Source organism: Nicotiana tabacum, chromosome 4, assembly GCF_000715075.1.
Source record: "Nicotiana tabacum cultivar K326 chromosome 4, ASM71507v2, whole genome shotgun sequence".
NCBI lineage: Eukaryota > Viridiplantae > Streptophyta > Magnoliopsida > Solanales > Solanaceae > Nicotiana > Nicotiana tabacum.
In genome coordinates this window covers 11,402,895-11,420,085 of record NC_134083.1, presented here as the reverse complement: position 1 = coordinate 11,420,085, position 17,191 = coordinate 11,402,895, and the positions used below count along the sequence as shown (strand labels likewise).

Here is a 17,191-nt window from a genome sequence, read left to right as displayed (position 1 = left end):
ACTTTAAACTAATTAAATTAAATTTATTGATGTGCTAATAAGCTATTTTATGAAAAAATCTATCGTTTGTAATGAGATAATGCAACAAATATAAAAAAAAATACGTTAAAGAATACACTCCATATGGAACATATACTCAAACGACAACTTAAAACACATTTACATTTATCTCGTATAGCTAAATAAAATTGTATAAAAATCTATTTTACCATTTTACTCTACAAATTATAGGGAATACTACCAAATTTCGTAATTGGATCACATATATACTTCTCAGTTCTCCCTAACGGAGCAAAAGATCCCAATGCAAAGTACAGGGGCAAAATTGTCAATTTAAGGGGATATTAGAGTAGGGTAGTGAAATTTGGAAATTCTTCGGGGGCGAGTGGGGAGAGATACAGCGAAATACTTGGGGCTTGAGCTATTCCTTTATAAATACCATCTCAAACCCCCAATAGAGAACATAACAATCCACCTCCTTTTTCTCCCTGCCGATCTCCTACTATAATATCAGAAATCACTACAGAACAGAACTGTGACAGCAAATCTTGGCGATAATTTAGGGATTCAGAATCGGTTTTTTCACGCCTCATTGTATGAACTTTCGGATTTAATTATTTCAAATGAGCATTGAACCATTTAATCGGTAAAGTTCTTGATGAATTTATCACTCCATATATGTTGAATTCGCCAATTATTCTTCTCTTCTCTGTTTGTTCATTTATTTTCTTGTTGGATAGATTGGTGAAACTTGCGGCTAGAGCTTTTTACGATGACATTACGACTAAAGGCGACAATCAGCCCAAATCCGGCAGAAGTGACAATCGAGGAATTGCGGTGGTTATTTTAGACGCACTCACAAGGTTCTCAACTTTTACTGTTTAATTAAGCTTTTGTAGCTATTTTGACTCTCTGAGGAAGATAAATAAATTATTTTGAAGCTGAAATATGATAATTCTACCTGTCAATACTTTTCCTTTCATCTATAGTCTGTTTTTAGTTTAGAAAAAATTAATGTTCTGGAATTACAAGAATTCCATGCTTAGCATCTTCAAACTCGCCCAGACACCCCCAAACTGTACTGTATGGAGCAGTATATGTGTGTATTAAAAATCATATATTTCAGGCGGCAATGGGTGAGGGAAGAAGACTTGGCAAAGGATTTGAAGTTGCACACAAAGCAACTCCGGCGCACCTTGCGTTTCTTTGAAGAAGAAAAGCTCATCACGCGGGATCATAGGAAAGAGGTTGGTTTTATGCTCTATTGCTACAAAGATGATCTTTTTAATGGACTTGAATTATCCCTTCTTGTTAACTTTACGCTATCTTCTTGCCTTAGTTTCAGACCGAGTGTTCCTGACTTTAGATATCTGAAGCAGCACTGTTTGTTTCCTTAACTTAGCAATTGAATCCCTTTTACATAAATTCTTATTAAGTAAATAGTAAGATATGAGAAATTTGTTGTTTTGAGCATGCTAAGTTGTGTCTCTTTACCCCATTTTGAGTATTGATTTGTGATGTAGTTTATTCAAATAACATCTTATCTAAAGAATATGAAATTGTTACATTGTGTTCCTTTGCCTACCTACCAACACAAATAAACGATAAGGAAGCCAAGTGTGAAGTTCGGTCTTACGAAGCTCATCAATGTTTAATCTAAGCCAAAATGAATCCTAGTTTGTTATTGCCTTACCCATTACTATGTTCTCTTACACGGAATGCTCCTCCTAGTTGATTTTGTAGCAAATTCTATTTGTTCTTCACTGCCTTGGGAAGAAACTAAGACCTTCCAGACAAATGCACTGCGACAGCAAGGAAGAAGAGTTTTTCTATTAACAATACAATAAAGTACCATTTTGACTTTTATGAGCTCATTTTTAACCTTAGGTGTTTACGTATCCTCCTCCTTTTCCAAAAGCCGTGATAGGTGACAAGGGGGCTTTTGATTGCATATGTTGTCTGTGATGACGAAGGGTGATTTGCCCGCATTTTTATCCCCCCTAACCTAGTTGCTAATGTGCAATCAACTCCCTCCTATTCCAAAAGGTGACGGGTGAAAAAGGGGTGATTCAATAGTATGTTCGTCTGTTATTATCACATACTACTAACTTTTTCCAGATTTTGCCTACAATTACTGTGCAAAATAATCTGCCATTCATTCTCCGTCAATCTATTGTTGCAGGGAGCAAAAGGTGCAAAAGTATACAATGCTGCAGTTGCAGCTACTGTTGATGTCCTGCAGAATGGGAAAGAAGGAGATGACAAAATAAAGATGCATACTCATTCTTATTGCTGCCTGGACTATTCTCAGGTTCCCACCCCAAACCCCTGGTTGCTTAGTTAAATTTACCAAATTTGTAATTATTGAAGAATTCTGGTACTTGTAGTCATAGCATTTCCAGACTGACTGATCGACGAACAACCAAAAGATAGTAGTAAAGGTTTTATCTAATTTTAGGTGGTTGAATTCAACTAAGAGAGACTTAAGTAATCTAAAGTAACACCAGTTTTGGTTATTATGGTACTTGCACGAGCATGATTGTTGACCAGGGCTTCTCATGCATCTTGGATATCTTTGATGTTTAACTATATTCCTACTTCCATCAAAGTGAAAGATTTTAGGAGCATTTAAAATTCTGCAGATATTTGATGTCGTGAGGTACAGACTACACCGAATGAAGAAAAAGTTAAGAGATGAGCTGGATAACAAAAACACAGTGCAGGAGTATATATGTCCCAATTGTGGGAAAAGGTTCTGCCTTCAATGCTCTGCTGAGTTTTAGCTTTTTGATAGGTATACCTCTCATGACAAAATTCAGGTTTTTCCTTAAATATGCGAATTCAGATATACTGCGTTGGATGCATTGCGGTTGGTGTCCCCTGAGGATGAGTACTTCCACTGCGAAAGTTGCAACGGGGAACTAGTGGCAGAGAGCGACAAGTTATCCTCTCAAGGGACTGTAGATGGGGATGATAAGGATAGGAGACGGCGTCGCGAAAAATTGGAAGACATGCTTCATAGGATGGAGGTTTGTCTTTTTTCTATGTTGTGTTTAGATGTTATGTTGATATATAAAGTGCTGTCCACAATTTATTTTGTTTTTAATTCTAGGCAAACATTTGGTTATGTAATATTGGTCGATCTTGGGTGGGAGGTATTTTGTGATGGGAGGTATTTTGTGAATGTGTTAAATGAAGCAAGAGCAAGAGCAAGAGTGCAGCTACAGTGAACTCCATAAGGGTTTATTGCTCCAGGTCTTTAGGTAGATATACACACACATACATGAGAAGAAGTCAATCAACTGTTTTAGCATGTGCTAATCTATACATCTTTGCCATCCACCAAAATCTACACCTGTTAGGTACAACTATTACTTACTATATCAGTAGATGTACTGTCTATGATTCTGAACTTCTTTTGAATAAAGCGTTGTGTTTGCTGTTTTCCACGTCAAAAATTGATTTTGCTGTACAGATATGATATACTCCCGGTGTTCCATTTTATACGACACTCTTTTCCTTTTTAATCCCTTGTTAAAAGAAAGACATCATTCTATATTTGGAAACTCGTAACTTTAAACTTCCATTTTTTTTAAAAACTTTAAACTTCCATTTTAGCCTTAATGACAAGCTCTTATAGGCATGGAAATGTAATAGCATGTCAAAACTACCAGTTCTGAGGGTACTTTTAGTATGTGCCAAAAGTTCTTCCTTTCATGAAGTCTTGGTGTACTTATAAGGTTCCTATCTGTATAGAAGATTGGGTGCAATTTGTAGAGAACCATATTCTTGTGTAGGGATTTGTATATACCAGCTCTGGTGTTGTACAGTTGAATAATAAAAAGGTTCGTTGGATGTGACATCCCATCGGGCATTTTGGTTTCAATGGAAAATAAAGGGTTCATTAACTATGGGTATTTGACTAGCACATCTTATTCCCGCAATCATCATTATTGGTTTTATGGAAACAACCTCTCTACCTTCACCGGGTAGGGTAAGGTATGCGTACACACTGTCACTACCCTCCAAAGACCCCACATGTGGGAATATATTGGGTATGTTGTTGTTGTTATCATTATTGATTTTGCTTGTAAGTCAGACAGAAAGAATTGTATATGGGAGAGATGACAGTGTCTTGAAAATGGAATGCCAATAAGGAAAAACTTTGTAAAGAGGAAAAGTGATGACTTCAGAGTATTTCTTAAAAGCTTGATGAAAGATCTGCTGGAACCCAATAGGCAACAAGAGAATAAAAAGATTTCCAGCTAGTGTCTGTTTAATTAAATTGATGCAGTCACAGGTATTTGCGCTGCCGCGATAGCGCGCTTTGAGACTACAGCTAGCTATCTAGCCCCCGATAGCAAAGAGAACTAGAGAGCCAACAATAACTTAATTTGGCATTTTTCTTCAATGGATTAGTTCCTTTTCAATAAGCAGTGATTTCTTAAATGGATTAGTGGACTGCTGCATAAATTTTTGGGATGGTTATGTAAGGATGCTCATAAGACACTTGTACAAAATATTCTGGTTTCATTTTGGTTGAGATGGACTAGCCTCTCTCTCTCTCTCTCTGCCAAACTGAATGCTTCTCTATATATTTTGGTTTCAATATAACATGATATTTCTGGTAGCTTTAAATTATAACTTGTGGCCAAATTTTTTAAGGAGATATTGGATCTTGTTATCCAGTTTGATATATTTGGCTTCGTACATCTTTGTATCTCATAAAATAAGATTCTCAACTACAAACCAGTCAACTACTCAATCCCCAAACTAATTGGGACAATCCTAACTGCATCCATTTTAATGTTACTGCCCTTGGTTAGTTTATTTTGCTAATAATGAGCTAGAGCCCCTCGTCGTCTTGATTTCTATAGCCATTGATGAACTCTTAAGAGCTGCTTCATCCATTCTTTTTTCTCTTATTGTGATCCCTGGATATCTAAGATAGTTGATTTGTTTTTACTATCTCTTTCCTGTGCATCTGGTTCAGTTTACTGAGAAATAAAATATTTTTTCTTGACCAAGTACTGATAACTAAAAGAATTGTAGGCACAACTCAAACCGTTGATGGATCAACTTAACAGAGTAAAAGATTTACCTGCTCCCGAGTTTGGAAGCCTTCAAGCGTGGGAAGTGCGAGCCAATGCTGTGGCCCGAGGTGCAAATGGAGATAATGCAAATGACCCTTCAAAGTCAGGACAAGGATTTGGTGGAACACCTATGCCTTTTGTTGGAGAGACAAAGGTTCTTTTACCCAACTGGAAAAGGAAAAAAGAAATACTGTTGTTACAGGGTTTTACTTGGAAGCTCATCATTATGTGTTTCTAGTTGCTTCTGGGAAATGCACTGCAGTGAATTTGGTGTATATTCTTGCTCATGCATCATAGTTATGACTCCTGCACCCCTACATGAATTTTTCCAAAAATTGACCCAAATATGAATTGGATTTTCGTGCACTAGTCCACACAGTGATGTTACACTACTAAGCTTTTGCTCCGTGTTACTCGTCTTATAAAATCTTGAGGACAGCCTTTTTAACCCTCCTATTTAGTCTAACATTGGAAGTTTTCTCCATTTTGCGCGTAGCAACGTTTTGGTTATTTACTATACTGTGTACAAACTTCTGTTTCCTTTCTCACTAATCACTTGACTCTATTTTTATACTTCAGCAACTATTCTGAATGCTTTCCATAAAATATCTTTGTCTTTCCTTGTGAACTTGATGGAGAAAATAGTGCCTGAGTTACGTAGGATGTAGGGGTTGTAGATTGGTTGAGTGAAATAGGGTTGTTGTCTATGAATTTATACCAGCTTTTGCTGTTGACTGCTGGTTAGTGAAATAGGCCCTTAAACGATGATATCTAAAAATTTATACCACTTTTTTCTGTTGATTGCAGGTTGAAGTTGCTTTCTCTGGTCTTGAAGAAAAAGGAGATATCAAATCTGAGATTTCAGCTACACCAATGAAAGTTTTGCCTCCATGGATGATAAAGGAGGGAATGAATCTTACAAAGGAGCAGCGTGGAGAGGTCAAGCAAGAGTCCAATATGGAGGGTAGTTCTGCTGCAGCGGGGTCATCTGATGACAAGAAGTCCATAGAAACTGAGGACGTGAAAAATATAAAGGTTAAGCTCATTGCCTTTTGTATGGTTCCTAACCTCTTCCTGCCCTTCCTCCTTTTCTGCCCCTTCCTTTCTTGCTTGAATTCCTCTATGCTCTTTAATGATGCTTTAATGCCTCACCTTTTTTTTTGTCTTACTTTTGGTAGGATGAATATGTTAAGGCATATTACGAGGCTCTATTCAAGCGACAAAGAGAGCAAGAAGAAGCTGCCAAAAGTTTACAGGAAACATCAACTACAGATGGAGTGGATAACACCTCTACTGAGCGCCAAGTCGGCATGAAAGCCAAACGTGAAGAGGAGGATGAAGGAGAGGATATTGAATGGGAGGAGGCCCCACCTGCAGGTAAATTTTATAGTGTTCATATACTTCAGTCTCTTTTCAAAGACGTTGAAAATGGAGGAGCAGGTGATTGAAGTTTGTTATATAAAGTTATTAGCATGCTACATCATGAATTCACTCCTTACCTTATATGTTGATTGTGCAAATCCATTTTTTTAGTCTTAAATGGAGAGACCAAATGAATAAAAATGATATACTTTGTAGCAATGATTAGTCTAGCTTTCTCAAGTGCTTTTATACGATATGACGTGTGTAGCGCATGTGAGTGACACGTGTTATGCCCTTCCCAGAAAGTAGTCGTAGACTGTCCAGAGTGCCAGTAGATACACTTTGGACGAGAATATGGGAATAATAAGTTCCCTGCGAAGTTTAGTTATGTAGGTGGAACTTCAAGACAAATTACAGGGATATTCTTGTACTATCCCTTTTCTTAACTTCCCCATGGTCCGTATCAAACCTAGCTAGTAAAACAGTCTGCCTTAAGATATAGTTTCCGACTCCCCCGTAATTGACCCCTAAGCTCGGGTGTACCGGGGATGCGGCTCGGATATAGTAGGTCTGGAATAAATTGAGAGCTTCCTGCCATCCCACAACAAATAAAAGCATAAATGTGATGTTGCAACTAGACAATATTTGACCAACTTCTGCATCCTTGCTTGGTCCCTATCAAACTTAGCTAGTGAAACAGTCTGCCTTAAGATATCTCTGACAATAAATAAAAGCATACGTTGCAACTGGACAAAATTCGACCAACTTCTGTGTCCTTGCTTGGGTCAGTTCTTCCTGGGTCAAATTATTGACAACTTATCCTTGGGATACCGTTCTTAGTCACACATTTTTTTTATTTTTTTTATTTTTGCTTTTTTGATGGATCTAGCCCCTTGGGAGGTTAAAGAAAACTTCTCCAATTGGTCTCTTTTTTCTCATCGTTTTCTCGGGCCAATTTTGTGCAGCTACTAGTGGGTGTTCTTTCGGCTCAAGTTAATACAAAATATCTACTGCGTCATTACGTGTAAATTTATTTCTTTTATTTTTTTAATTCTAAACTGGGTTAGTTAATTCAGATTCAAATGTAGTATTTGTCTTATTCTCTATCACAGCTGTAGGTCGTTCTATGTTGACGTTTTCTCTTCTTTATGCCAACTTTGTAATATTGATTTTCATATGTCTAATCTCATTTTTCAGTAGGATTTCCCTCTGCGGATTGTATTTATTTGTAACGGATAACAGATAAGCCTTTGGTGAAAGATTTAAAGAAGAAGAGCAGTAAATAAGTTATTGTAGAGACTAGGAGTTGATCTGCAATTGCTTGCAGTGTTACAATAATAATAGCATAAATTAGGATAGATTTTTTTTCACAACCTAATAATAAGAAGATTGACTCGTGATGATATTCCTTCCTGGCCCTAGTTTTAGTGCATTCTTTTTGTGCTCTTACATATCGGTGGCTCCTTCAACTTACACGCAAAATCAACATGCTGTTACGAATAAGAATTACTGTTCATTCATTTCTAAATTCAAAGAGCAGGTTTACTATGTATAATGTAATACACGACAACCTTGTATGAGAATTATCTAACTTCTTATAGCTGGGATGACGTGCTATTTTGTTCTGTTTGCTTGAATAGAGTTTTAAATCTGATGATTGTTGCTAAATTTTATCTTTCTTCCAATTCTTTAGATTCTGATTCTTCTTTTCTCTCTCTCTCTCTCTCACACACACACACACACAGAGAGAGAGAGAGAGAGAGAGAATTTCCTGCCTCTTTTGTTTTGGCTGCTAAATTGATATGTCGTGTTTTATTTATTTATTTTGAACTTTCATCTTCACATTGGGTATGTTTCAGGTAATAATACAACTGGAAATTTCAAGGTTAGCGACTTGAATGTCCAAGCAGATGCTTCAGGAGATGACAATGATGAGGAAGATGACATAGACTGGGAGGAAGGTTGATGATCAAAGTAATCCTGATGCCATGGATTACTTCAGGAGTCTAGAAATGATGTTACCCATGCAATGGCTGGAGAAGAAAAGGGGAAAAGGGGAAAAGCGGACGGTACAACTGTGAGAGAATGATTAAGCTATGTGAGTGCGACAGAACTAGAGAAAAGTATTTAAGGCAAAATGGTCGAAGCCGGCATATGGGTGTTGTCAATGGATGCTCTATCTGGTTTCATCTTTCTCGAGTTATTATTCTTTATGAAAGCAATTTTAGGTGTCGTTTTGTTGTTTACATAAGCTTGCTGGAAGTGGGGTGTGGTTTTTTTTGTCGAAATGGATATGGCAATTGCTTTGGATGACGGAAATAAAAGGATTATTGAGTGATCAATGTAATACTAACTTTAGGGTAAACAATCTTCTCGTGACACTCTATTTTATATCTTCCTTGTTTCCATTTTCCTAAGCAATGATTTTAGGGGTACCGGATTTGTTCGCTGTATCATACATCAAAGTTAACTATTAGGAGCCAGAGAAAAAACAGTAAGCAAACATTACCCGCACATATCTGTTGTGAAGTTTTTCATTTTCTCGAGTTGGGGTTGGACAGCCTAGCTTACAATAGCAGAGACACATTGCTTCCAGTGAGGTCATACACACAATAGACTGACATTGCTGATAATGTAAAGTTTGGATTAAAGCTTTCTTTTAGCACTTCCCATTGGTCAAGACTTGTGAACTAGTTAGTTGTGACAATAGATTGACACTGCGTAGACCCTTTGTACATGAGTTCGTGCGTCTTAAGCTGTGAACAAATCATGAAATGGATCCATAATATCCAAAAAGATGGAACCTAACAAGTTTTGCTTCTAAAGTTTTGTTATGATTGAGATTCAAGATAAAAAGCATTTCTGGACGGATAACAGCATAAGTTTCTCTGATTCGATTAAAAAAATGGTGTTACTCTATTTATTTTACTTCCAAAAAGAGAATAATACATAATGCTTAATAACATGATCATGATCCAGCAAGAAGCTAGCTGTATGAGCTAGAGAGAAAAAGCCAGCTGGATAAACAAGATAGGCCTTGCTTGTGATGAGAAGAAAGAACGGTAAAGGGCCAAGTATACTCCTGTACTATGAGAAATAGTTTAAAATTATCCTCCGTTTGAATATTGGTCTATAGCTACCCTCAATGTTATACAATTGAATTCCATGTATTACTCACGAGACATTAAAGAACCGTCAAAAATAAAGAATAATGTTATATCTGCTGTCTATGAAAGCTTAAAATATTCTAAACTGTCTCACATAACTATTGCTATTGCTAGTATTATCCAAGAACAGACGATAAGAGAAAAGGATCCCAGGCTGCACTTTCACCAGCACTCCATAGTCCATTTTCAAATATCATCTGTTGTTCAGTTGGAACTGAAGCTGCCTGTGTTAATCCATTATTCATATGGGGCATCATTACTGGCGCATTTGAAAAATCTACTTCCCCAAATGTAGACAAATCAACCGTTGGTTCACTTGTCCCTAATACTGAAACTGACATTGGCCATGTACAAGTAGTACTATTACCACCACCAAAAATGCCGATGTTAATGTTATTATTTGTAGTTGTACTAAATAAAACCTCGTCGTGACCGCGACTCATTTGTGGTTCTCCCCAAGGAAATCTTCCTTGCTCATTAGCCCACATTGTTGCTGAATTTGTTCCACTATTGTACTGGTTATTTTGCCATAATTGTGATGAGATCACGGGCTGATGATCGCTACTCATGAGGCTAATGTAATCAAGATTCTGATTTCCCCGGAATAAAGTATCAGAGTAATTCTTACCTTGTCCAACATTATTTACATGTATAATATCTCGTTTAGGTAATTTCTCAGCTTCCACGTTATTGCTCATTAATCCTCTGGCTAACGTGACAGTTTGTCCTGTTTGTGACAATGTTGTCTTGTTTTCAAGTGAGGAAACTGATGGTTTAATTGCTGCTTTGGAAGTGGAATTAGAAGCATATGCTTGAATGAAAGATCTTGAACTCTTACTGTTAAATAATTTAGCCTTAAGTGCACCAACAAGTCCATTCTCAGGTTCTTCTGTTCTACAAGCTTCTTCAAAATTAAAAGGCTCAGCATTTTCAAAATTTGTACCTTGGTGAGAATCAGATTCGGGTAGTTCAAAATTTGTGCGGGCATTAGCCCCTCTTAATGTCCGAGCGGCTTGATCATAAGCCCGTGCAGCATCCTCAGCAGTGTCAAATGTTCCAAGCCAAAGTCTTACTTTTTGCAAAGAATCTTTGATCTCAGCAACCCATCTACCCGATGGCCTTTGGCGAACGCCAACGAATCTTGGATGTCCTCTTGATGATGGTTTTCTTCTGGTTCTGATGTTTTCACTAGATAGTTTCATCTTAATTTGTTTCCTAAGCTGTGGAAATTTCTTAATTTTTTTGGTTGAAAAAATTGGAATCAATATTTCTTAGTAGGTGGCTGTCTCTAAGCTTGGTGTCTTGAACCGTTAAAGGTATAAAATGGGAAGGTATCTACAACTTGTAACAAATGGACGAGAAGGAAATGACAAAGGAAAACTATATTCCTATGTATATATTTACAGAATGAGACTTTATTAGTGCAGGCGATGTTGGTTTTATCGACTAGAAATTGTAGATTATGAAGAAATCATGGCATGATATGAAACGATTGTATATAGTTGTACTAAGCGCTAATGCAGAAGCCTCCAATTGTCGACGTTGTTTTCACAATGATCTGATCAATATAATTGTGATAGGTAAAGGAAAACGCCTCAAAGTTTCAGTTTTTCTGGTGGACTCAACAACGACCAGATCAAGTCTAACTTGACTATTCCTAAGAGCTAAAGCAATCTGAATTAGTAGTTTTTGCCTGCTGGAGAAACAAGGAACATGACATGAGAATATGTGTTGGAGATTTTAGCCTAGATTGTGTGTCTGTCTATATGTTCCAATCCAAAACCTTAAATAGTTAAAAGACCAAAAAATTGTGCGTTTTAAGGAAAGTTATATCCCTGGAAGTTATGTAGTAAATTTTATTTGACAAGAAAAAGAATATGCATGTATAATACAAAGTGAACATCGATTTAGAATAGGAACAAAAGTTCTAGAAACCCCACAATTTCAAATTGTGACAATAGACGGACATGCATTTCTTACTCAAAATCTTGATTAACACTAGAATGGTCTGAATTTCGCCTATTAATTACTTTAAAATGACTAGTCCTCCTGTTTCCCTGTACACTATAATAGAAATTAGAGTATGTAAATCCAACTATATGCAGAATTGGTGTTTTTGAAAAACATAGTACTAGGGGTTGATGAAACAAAAGGTGAAGCCGACAAGAGTTATTGCAATATGGTTAAAAGCTTTCAAAATTCAAAGTCCATTGCCACTTCCGAAAGAAAAGGGGGAGCCTCAATAGAATAGAAAGATTAGCCGCTGAGGTCTCTTGTCTTTTAATTTACCTGCTCCTGTCCTGGCCTTCTCTGAATATGCGGACTGTTTTGCAGGAAAGAAAAAAACAAAAATGCGCCTTTTAACTCTTAAACCTAAGACTAGGAGAAAGGGTTTGTATCCTATTTCGAGATAAAAGTAGTTGAATTGGCATTAATTGGTAACACATGAATATTGTATCCTCTTTACTCTTTAACAAATGCGAGTAAGTTGGTAATGATAATACAAGAACTGAAGTTATCATCGTGGATTATGCAAAACGTATAAGAAGATATTCGTCACCTAAGGAACAATCTAGATGTGTTTGTTGTTCTTTTATTGAAAAGAACAAAAATAGGTGTAGTCACCTTCTAGTTAGTTTTGCAAAAATCAGTTTTCGACATGGTTTCTACATGAAACTCGTGACTCTTTTTGTTTGCTAATACATGAATAAGAGACTTTTTGTTTTAATTTGCTGAAAAAATATGAATTGATAATCTGAAAACATGATTAAGTTACTCGGATGAACATACAACTTAAATCTATATTTTAAGTAGTATATTAATTGTTTGACCAAACAAAAGGAAACCTTTTGGCATGGGTGACAAGTCCTCTAATACCAATAGGACTCGTGCCGTCGTGCGGGCCTGCTGATTGTTCAAAATCCAATATTCTATTTTCCCACTGTTTTCACCCAATTCTCATTTTATTTCTATAAGATTTATGATATCCATAATTAAAAGAGAAAAAGAAAAAGAAATTTCTGGAATCCAAAGTGCTTTAACAGAACTCGACTACAGTCTACAGCACGCGCATCAAAGTCCAAAAATGAAATTTAACTTCCTTTCAATGTACTACTCCAAATACCTAACCTTTGACTATTAGTAATTTGGGGGAGATAAATTGGGATCTTGCACAAAGAAATTGCAATAATTAATAAACTATTTAGGTAACAAACTAATCAAAAAAGAGCTTTCTTCCCTTTTTTATTGAGGACTTGGATAACACTTTCTTTAACAATTAGATATGGAAATGTTAGGGTCATTGACTTGGACCTCCCTCTTTAAGTTAGCAGTATCCAATGGACCTCCCTTCAGAATTTGAAGAATTATCAAAGAATTAATGTCCTCTCTTTAATGGTAAAGTTGATGTTGTTAATTCTTAGCATATATTGACCAAAATATCCTTCTTTCTAAAATGATTTTTGTTGACTCTGTAAAAGGAAAGCGCACATGAAAATTTAAAAAAATAAATGAATTTCATTAAATTAACATGAGAATGCTTTTAACGAACTTTTATAATTTCTACTCTTCTTGTTAATGACTAAGAACAAAAAAAGAATAGGTAATATCGATTCGGCCATAGGAATGACTAAATCATGCCGCTCTATTAGTTTTTTGTTTCTTCCTTAAATAAATAAATAAAAGCAAAGAATAAAGAGCGAGAAAGAAAAGAACGTTCAATAATATAAATAACGCCGTCTCAGTCTCAAATAAGTTCGCGTCAGCTACATGAATCCCCACTCAAGATGAATTGACAAATTTTACGTTGATTGTTAATCTACTACAACCTTCTTCCTTTATCTGGGTTTGGGACCGGTAATGTAAGCAAGCTCACACACGGAATTGAATTGTTAATTCTGGCTTAAATAAGTTGTGCTTCAAAAATTTATGCTACCTTTCGATACGAATTCGATGGTTTTTTCTTTTCTGCTACATATTGATCTTTCACAAGAAGAAAAACATGGAAATAGCACATATATGATCGGATTTGCAACCAGCAAATCAAAAGACATGATGTATAATGGGCGTCTTGGTGACTATTCTTGATATGGTAACTTCCAGCCATGCTGCTATCAAAAGGTAAATTTTTATTTACTTAAATTTGTAACATCATTTTTCATCGCAAGAAATAATATTGACGACATACATATTTTTCCTTTTGCAGTATTAGATTACCTAAAAGATAGTACTAAATATAAATAATTATTCCATAATAAGTGGAGTTAGTAATCTGAAAAACAACATAGATAACCTGCTACAACATGTTAAGTTATCTTACTAGTTGTTTACCCGTAAAACAGTACAGTTGAATTTATACTAGGTTTCTAGACAAGTGAATTAATTTGATCCTGAAATAATATAATAAACGAATAAATAAACAATACTTAGCCTTAGAATGTAGATGAAAGAGCAAAGATAGTGATTCCGTAAACACGGTTTCCGAATACAGCAATGATGAGATCGAAAAGCAAGAGGGTGAAATTGTATCAAGCTTTGTATAAAATAAAGTATATGCTCTTACAAGAAATTTCGTGTCCTTTACAATGGTAACTGAGCTCACTATTTATAGCTATGTCTAGGGAAAAAGGTCCTAGGATCGTGCCCTACTTTAATGTCAATTATGAGGGTCATTGATGAAGATGTAACGTTGAGTATAAATGCCAAATTCTCTGTAACAGACCGTCGCTCTTAATGCTATAGAATATTCCTTAGTAAATGCTACCGGGCGCAGGGCATTTAATATACTTTTATGAACGTTATCCGTTCCGGTGACAAGCGCAATGGTTGCGTTCGGTTTTCAACCATTCCATCTTGGATTCCACGTGTCCTCCTTTTAGTCAGCCACGTGTCATATTATATTTTGCCCTATACAGATAGTCCCCCTACTTTTCGGTGACATAACTTTGTGTTACCAGAAAGTTGGTAGAGATACCTTTTTGGCGGGGACTACTATAATTCCCTCTGAAGGTTTTTGACAGTCGATTAGGCGTACGTCTCTCCGCATTTAATGCCTCGAACACGCGCCATCCCATGATTCAGCATAATTTTTGCCGATTATCGAGATAATCATGGCCATGAATTTAGCCGCCAAAAAGTTTACTTATAAGCAACTTTCTTTTCCTTTGCGTTTCATAATTGCTTGAGCTTCTGATTTGCATCCTTGTTTTCCATTCTTTTTTCTAATTTTCTCCAAACATAAACTTATACCTTCTTCTTTTCCAACGGCTTCTTCCTCCAAATGTGGTGGTTCTATAAAGTTAAGAACAAAACCGAGGATTCTGTTCCTCCAACAGTGGATTCCATCATCCCAAGAAGGCTTAGTACTTTGAAATTTTTTGAAGAGAAATTTCCTACTGCTAACTCTCGTACATGGGCTGTTAGTAGGTACCCTTCTTTCATTCGTCCTTCCAGTATTCCTGTTGTGAAGGAGGACTGCCGCCTCAATGAGTTGGAAATTATCGTTCCTGATCTACCAGAGCGAGTGACCCTTCCCAAAGAAGGTTTTACATACTTTTTCACGTATCCCTTTACTTTGGGTGTATTTTCTTTGAGCGGAGAGCTTGATTCCGTGATCGTGGAGTTTTTCCTTCGCTACTAGGTATGTTTGGAATAGGTAAGTCCTTCAGTGTAGAGGATGGTCGCCTGCCTCCGACGCTTGTGCCAATAAACTGGAGAGGAGCTAACCTTAGCTCATGTGTTGAATCTCTATTTCCCCAAAATCTTCCGCGGGGGAATGATAAACCTTTGCAAGCATGGCCACCATGCTTTGTTGTCTAGCATGGATGATAACAACGATCGTGGGTAGATGGAACGGTTCGTTGCAGTTGCCACCAATGACATTATTCCGACAAAGGTTTCATCCTTTCCGGTTACTTGGAACCACACTCATAAGTTATTTGTATAATATTCCTCTTACTAGATATTCTTTTATGGCCGTATCATCTCTTTACCCTTCACATGTTTCAGCAATTCAATGGCTCTCACCAGTGGTACAAGGTTTGAACCGATGGGTTCAGAAGATTTTGGACGTCACACCGCCCGAAACTCGTTCATGGAAGGAACTGGCCCTTAAGTACGGGTGGAAGGCCAAAAATCATGGTAACTCTAATTTACCTTGCTTCCATTTTTGTATACTAGTTTCTATGAACGTGCGTTGTACGATAATAATAGTACGTTGATGTTCGATCACTAAATAATTTGATATTCATACATTTCACATAGATCCTCAATCAATTTTTATATAATAAATTAAGGGACCAAAAATTAAATTTACGTAGAATACTATCTATATGACTGCAACAGTTGATGTGGAAGAAGATATAACAATCTTCAGTTATGATTACACTTCCATAATACTTGAATTTATAATAATTCAACATCATCGTCTGAACCTGTGAATGATATATGTACTTATAATATAGAAATAAAAAAATATAACCGTATCTTATCTAGTATTTCTTTATATTTGATATTTTTGGTGTTTGTTCCCTTAGATACTTTAGATGCGTTGTTATTTGAACTCTTGTTGTAAACATTGATATCTCTATTGGAAAATACAATATATATTATAGTCAATGTAATAAAATATATTACACAAATATAGTCCAACATTTGAAATTATTTGGCTATGTGTTTTACTTATCGTCATTGCAATACACAAGCATACATGCAATTATTTCTGGACGAATTAAAGAGGTTATCATTCATTTTTTTGCGGTAAAAGTTAAATTTTGGGGATAAACACATGCTTGAAAGCACATATATCCATCATTATTGCTACAAAATAAGAAGATTGAAAGAAAGAATAACCGTAATAAATGAACAGTAACGCAAAAAGATTAAATTAAACGTAGTAACATTCATGTGGTGTTTTAATCTTTAACTTTTATAATTAAGTTTTATTGAAGCTAAATATTTTCATGTCAAATTCTAAAAAAAATAAATAGATACGACTGTGTATAGATGATTAAGCCAAACCAAATTGTCTGATTAAAATGAGCATGAAGGAGTCCTTGACTAACTTAACTTTGAAGAAGTTCGTCTATTAGGTTTAGTTTTTGGTAAATACTATTTAGTTGAAATTATAATCTTATTAAATAAGAAACATAAATTTTGCACAATAAATAAAGTTATAAAACTTCTACAATTCTATATGTAAACTCAGTATAATTAGGGCAGTGCTTGTATATATAATATGACAAGTCTTTTATATGCTCATAAAATTTTTCTTTGCCAACTCTTCTTATATAGGTAATTATTATAATTTTAATCAATTATGAAGTTGTTTCGTTGAAGGAAGATTGTATATTTTAGAATGGATTGAGTCCCAGCAGAAAAAGGTTACTTAGTCCTAACCCAAAATTATATTTATACCCATCATTAAATTGCTACATAAAAGAAAAATTGATTTTAAAGGGCAAATAAGTCCATCAACTTTTCGGGGATATTTTCATCTCTTAACATTTAGCTTTCTAACATTCGTGCTTTTATAATAATATAGATGAAGAACTTGGTTGAACCCTTCTAACT

General features: G+C 35.8%; 1 protein-coding gene across 1 annotated transcript; it reads left to right on the top strand.

Moving 5' to 3' along the window:
- Positions 1-377: 377 nt before the first annotated feature.
- Positions 378-8,820, top strand: LOC107824528 (uncharacterized). The gene is made up of 10 exons (XM_016651316.2): positions 378-646; positions 741-863; positions 1,127-1,247; positions 2,183-2,311; positions 2,643-2,752; positions 2,846-3,029; positions 5,053-5,247; positions 5,901-6,128; positions 6,272-6,470; positions 8,315-8,820. The coding sequence occupies exons 1-10, from the start codon at positions 624-626 to the stop codon at positions 8,419-8,421; spliced, it is 1,419 nt and encodes a 472-aa protein (XP_016506802.1). The 5' UTR covers positions 378-623; the 3' UTR covers positions 8,422-8,820.
- Positions 8,821-17,191: the final 8,371 nt, after the last annotated feature.

Bases quoted from the DNA above. Each gene is read 5' to 3' on its own strand.
- LOC107824528 (XM_016651316.2), top strand. From the start codon at position 624: ATGAGCATTGAACCATTTAATCG. The intron at 3,030-5,052 runs GTTTGTCTTTTT...AAAGAATTGTAG, and splicing joins ACATGCTTCATAGGATGGAG to GCACAACTCAAACCGTTGAT. The intron at 6,129-6,271 runs GTTAAGCTCATT...TACTTTTGGTAG, and splicing joins AGGACGTGAAAAATATAAAG to GATGAATATGTTAAGGCATA.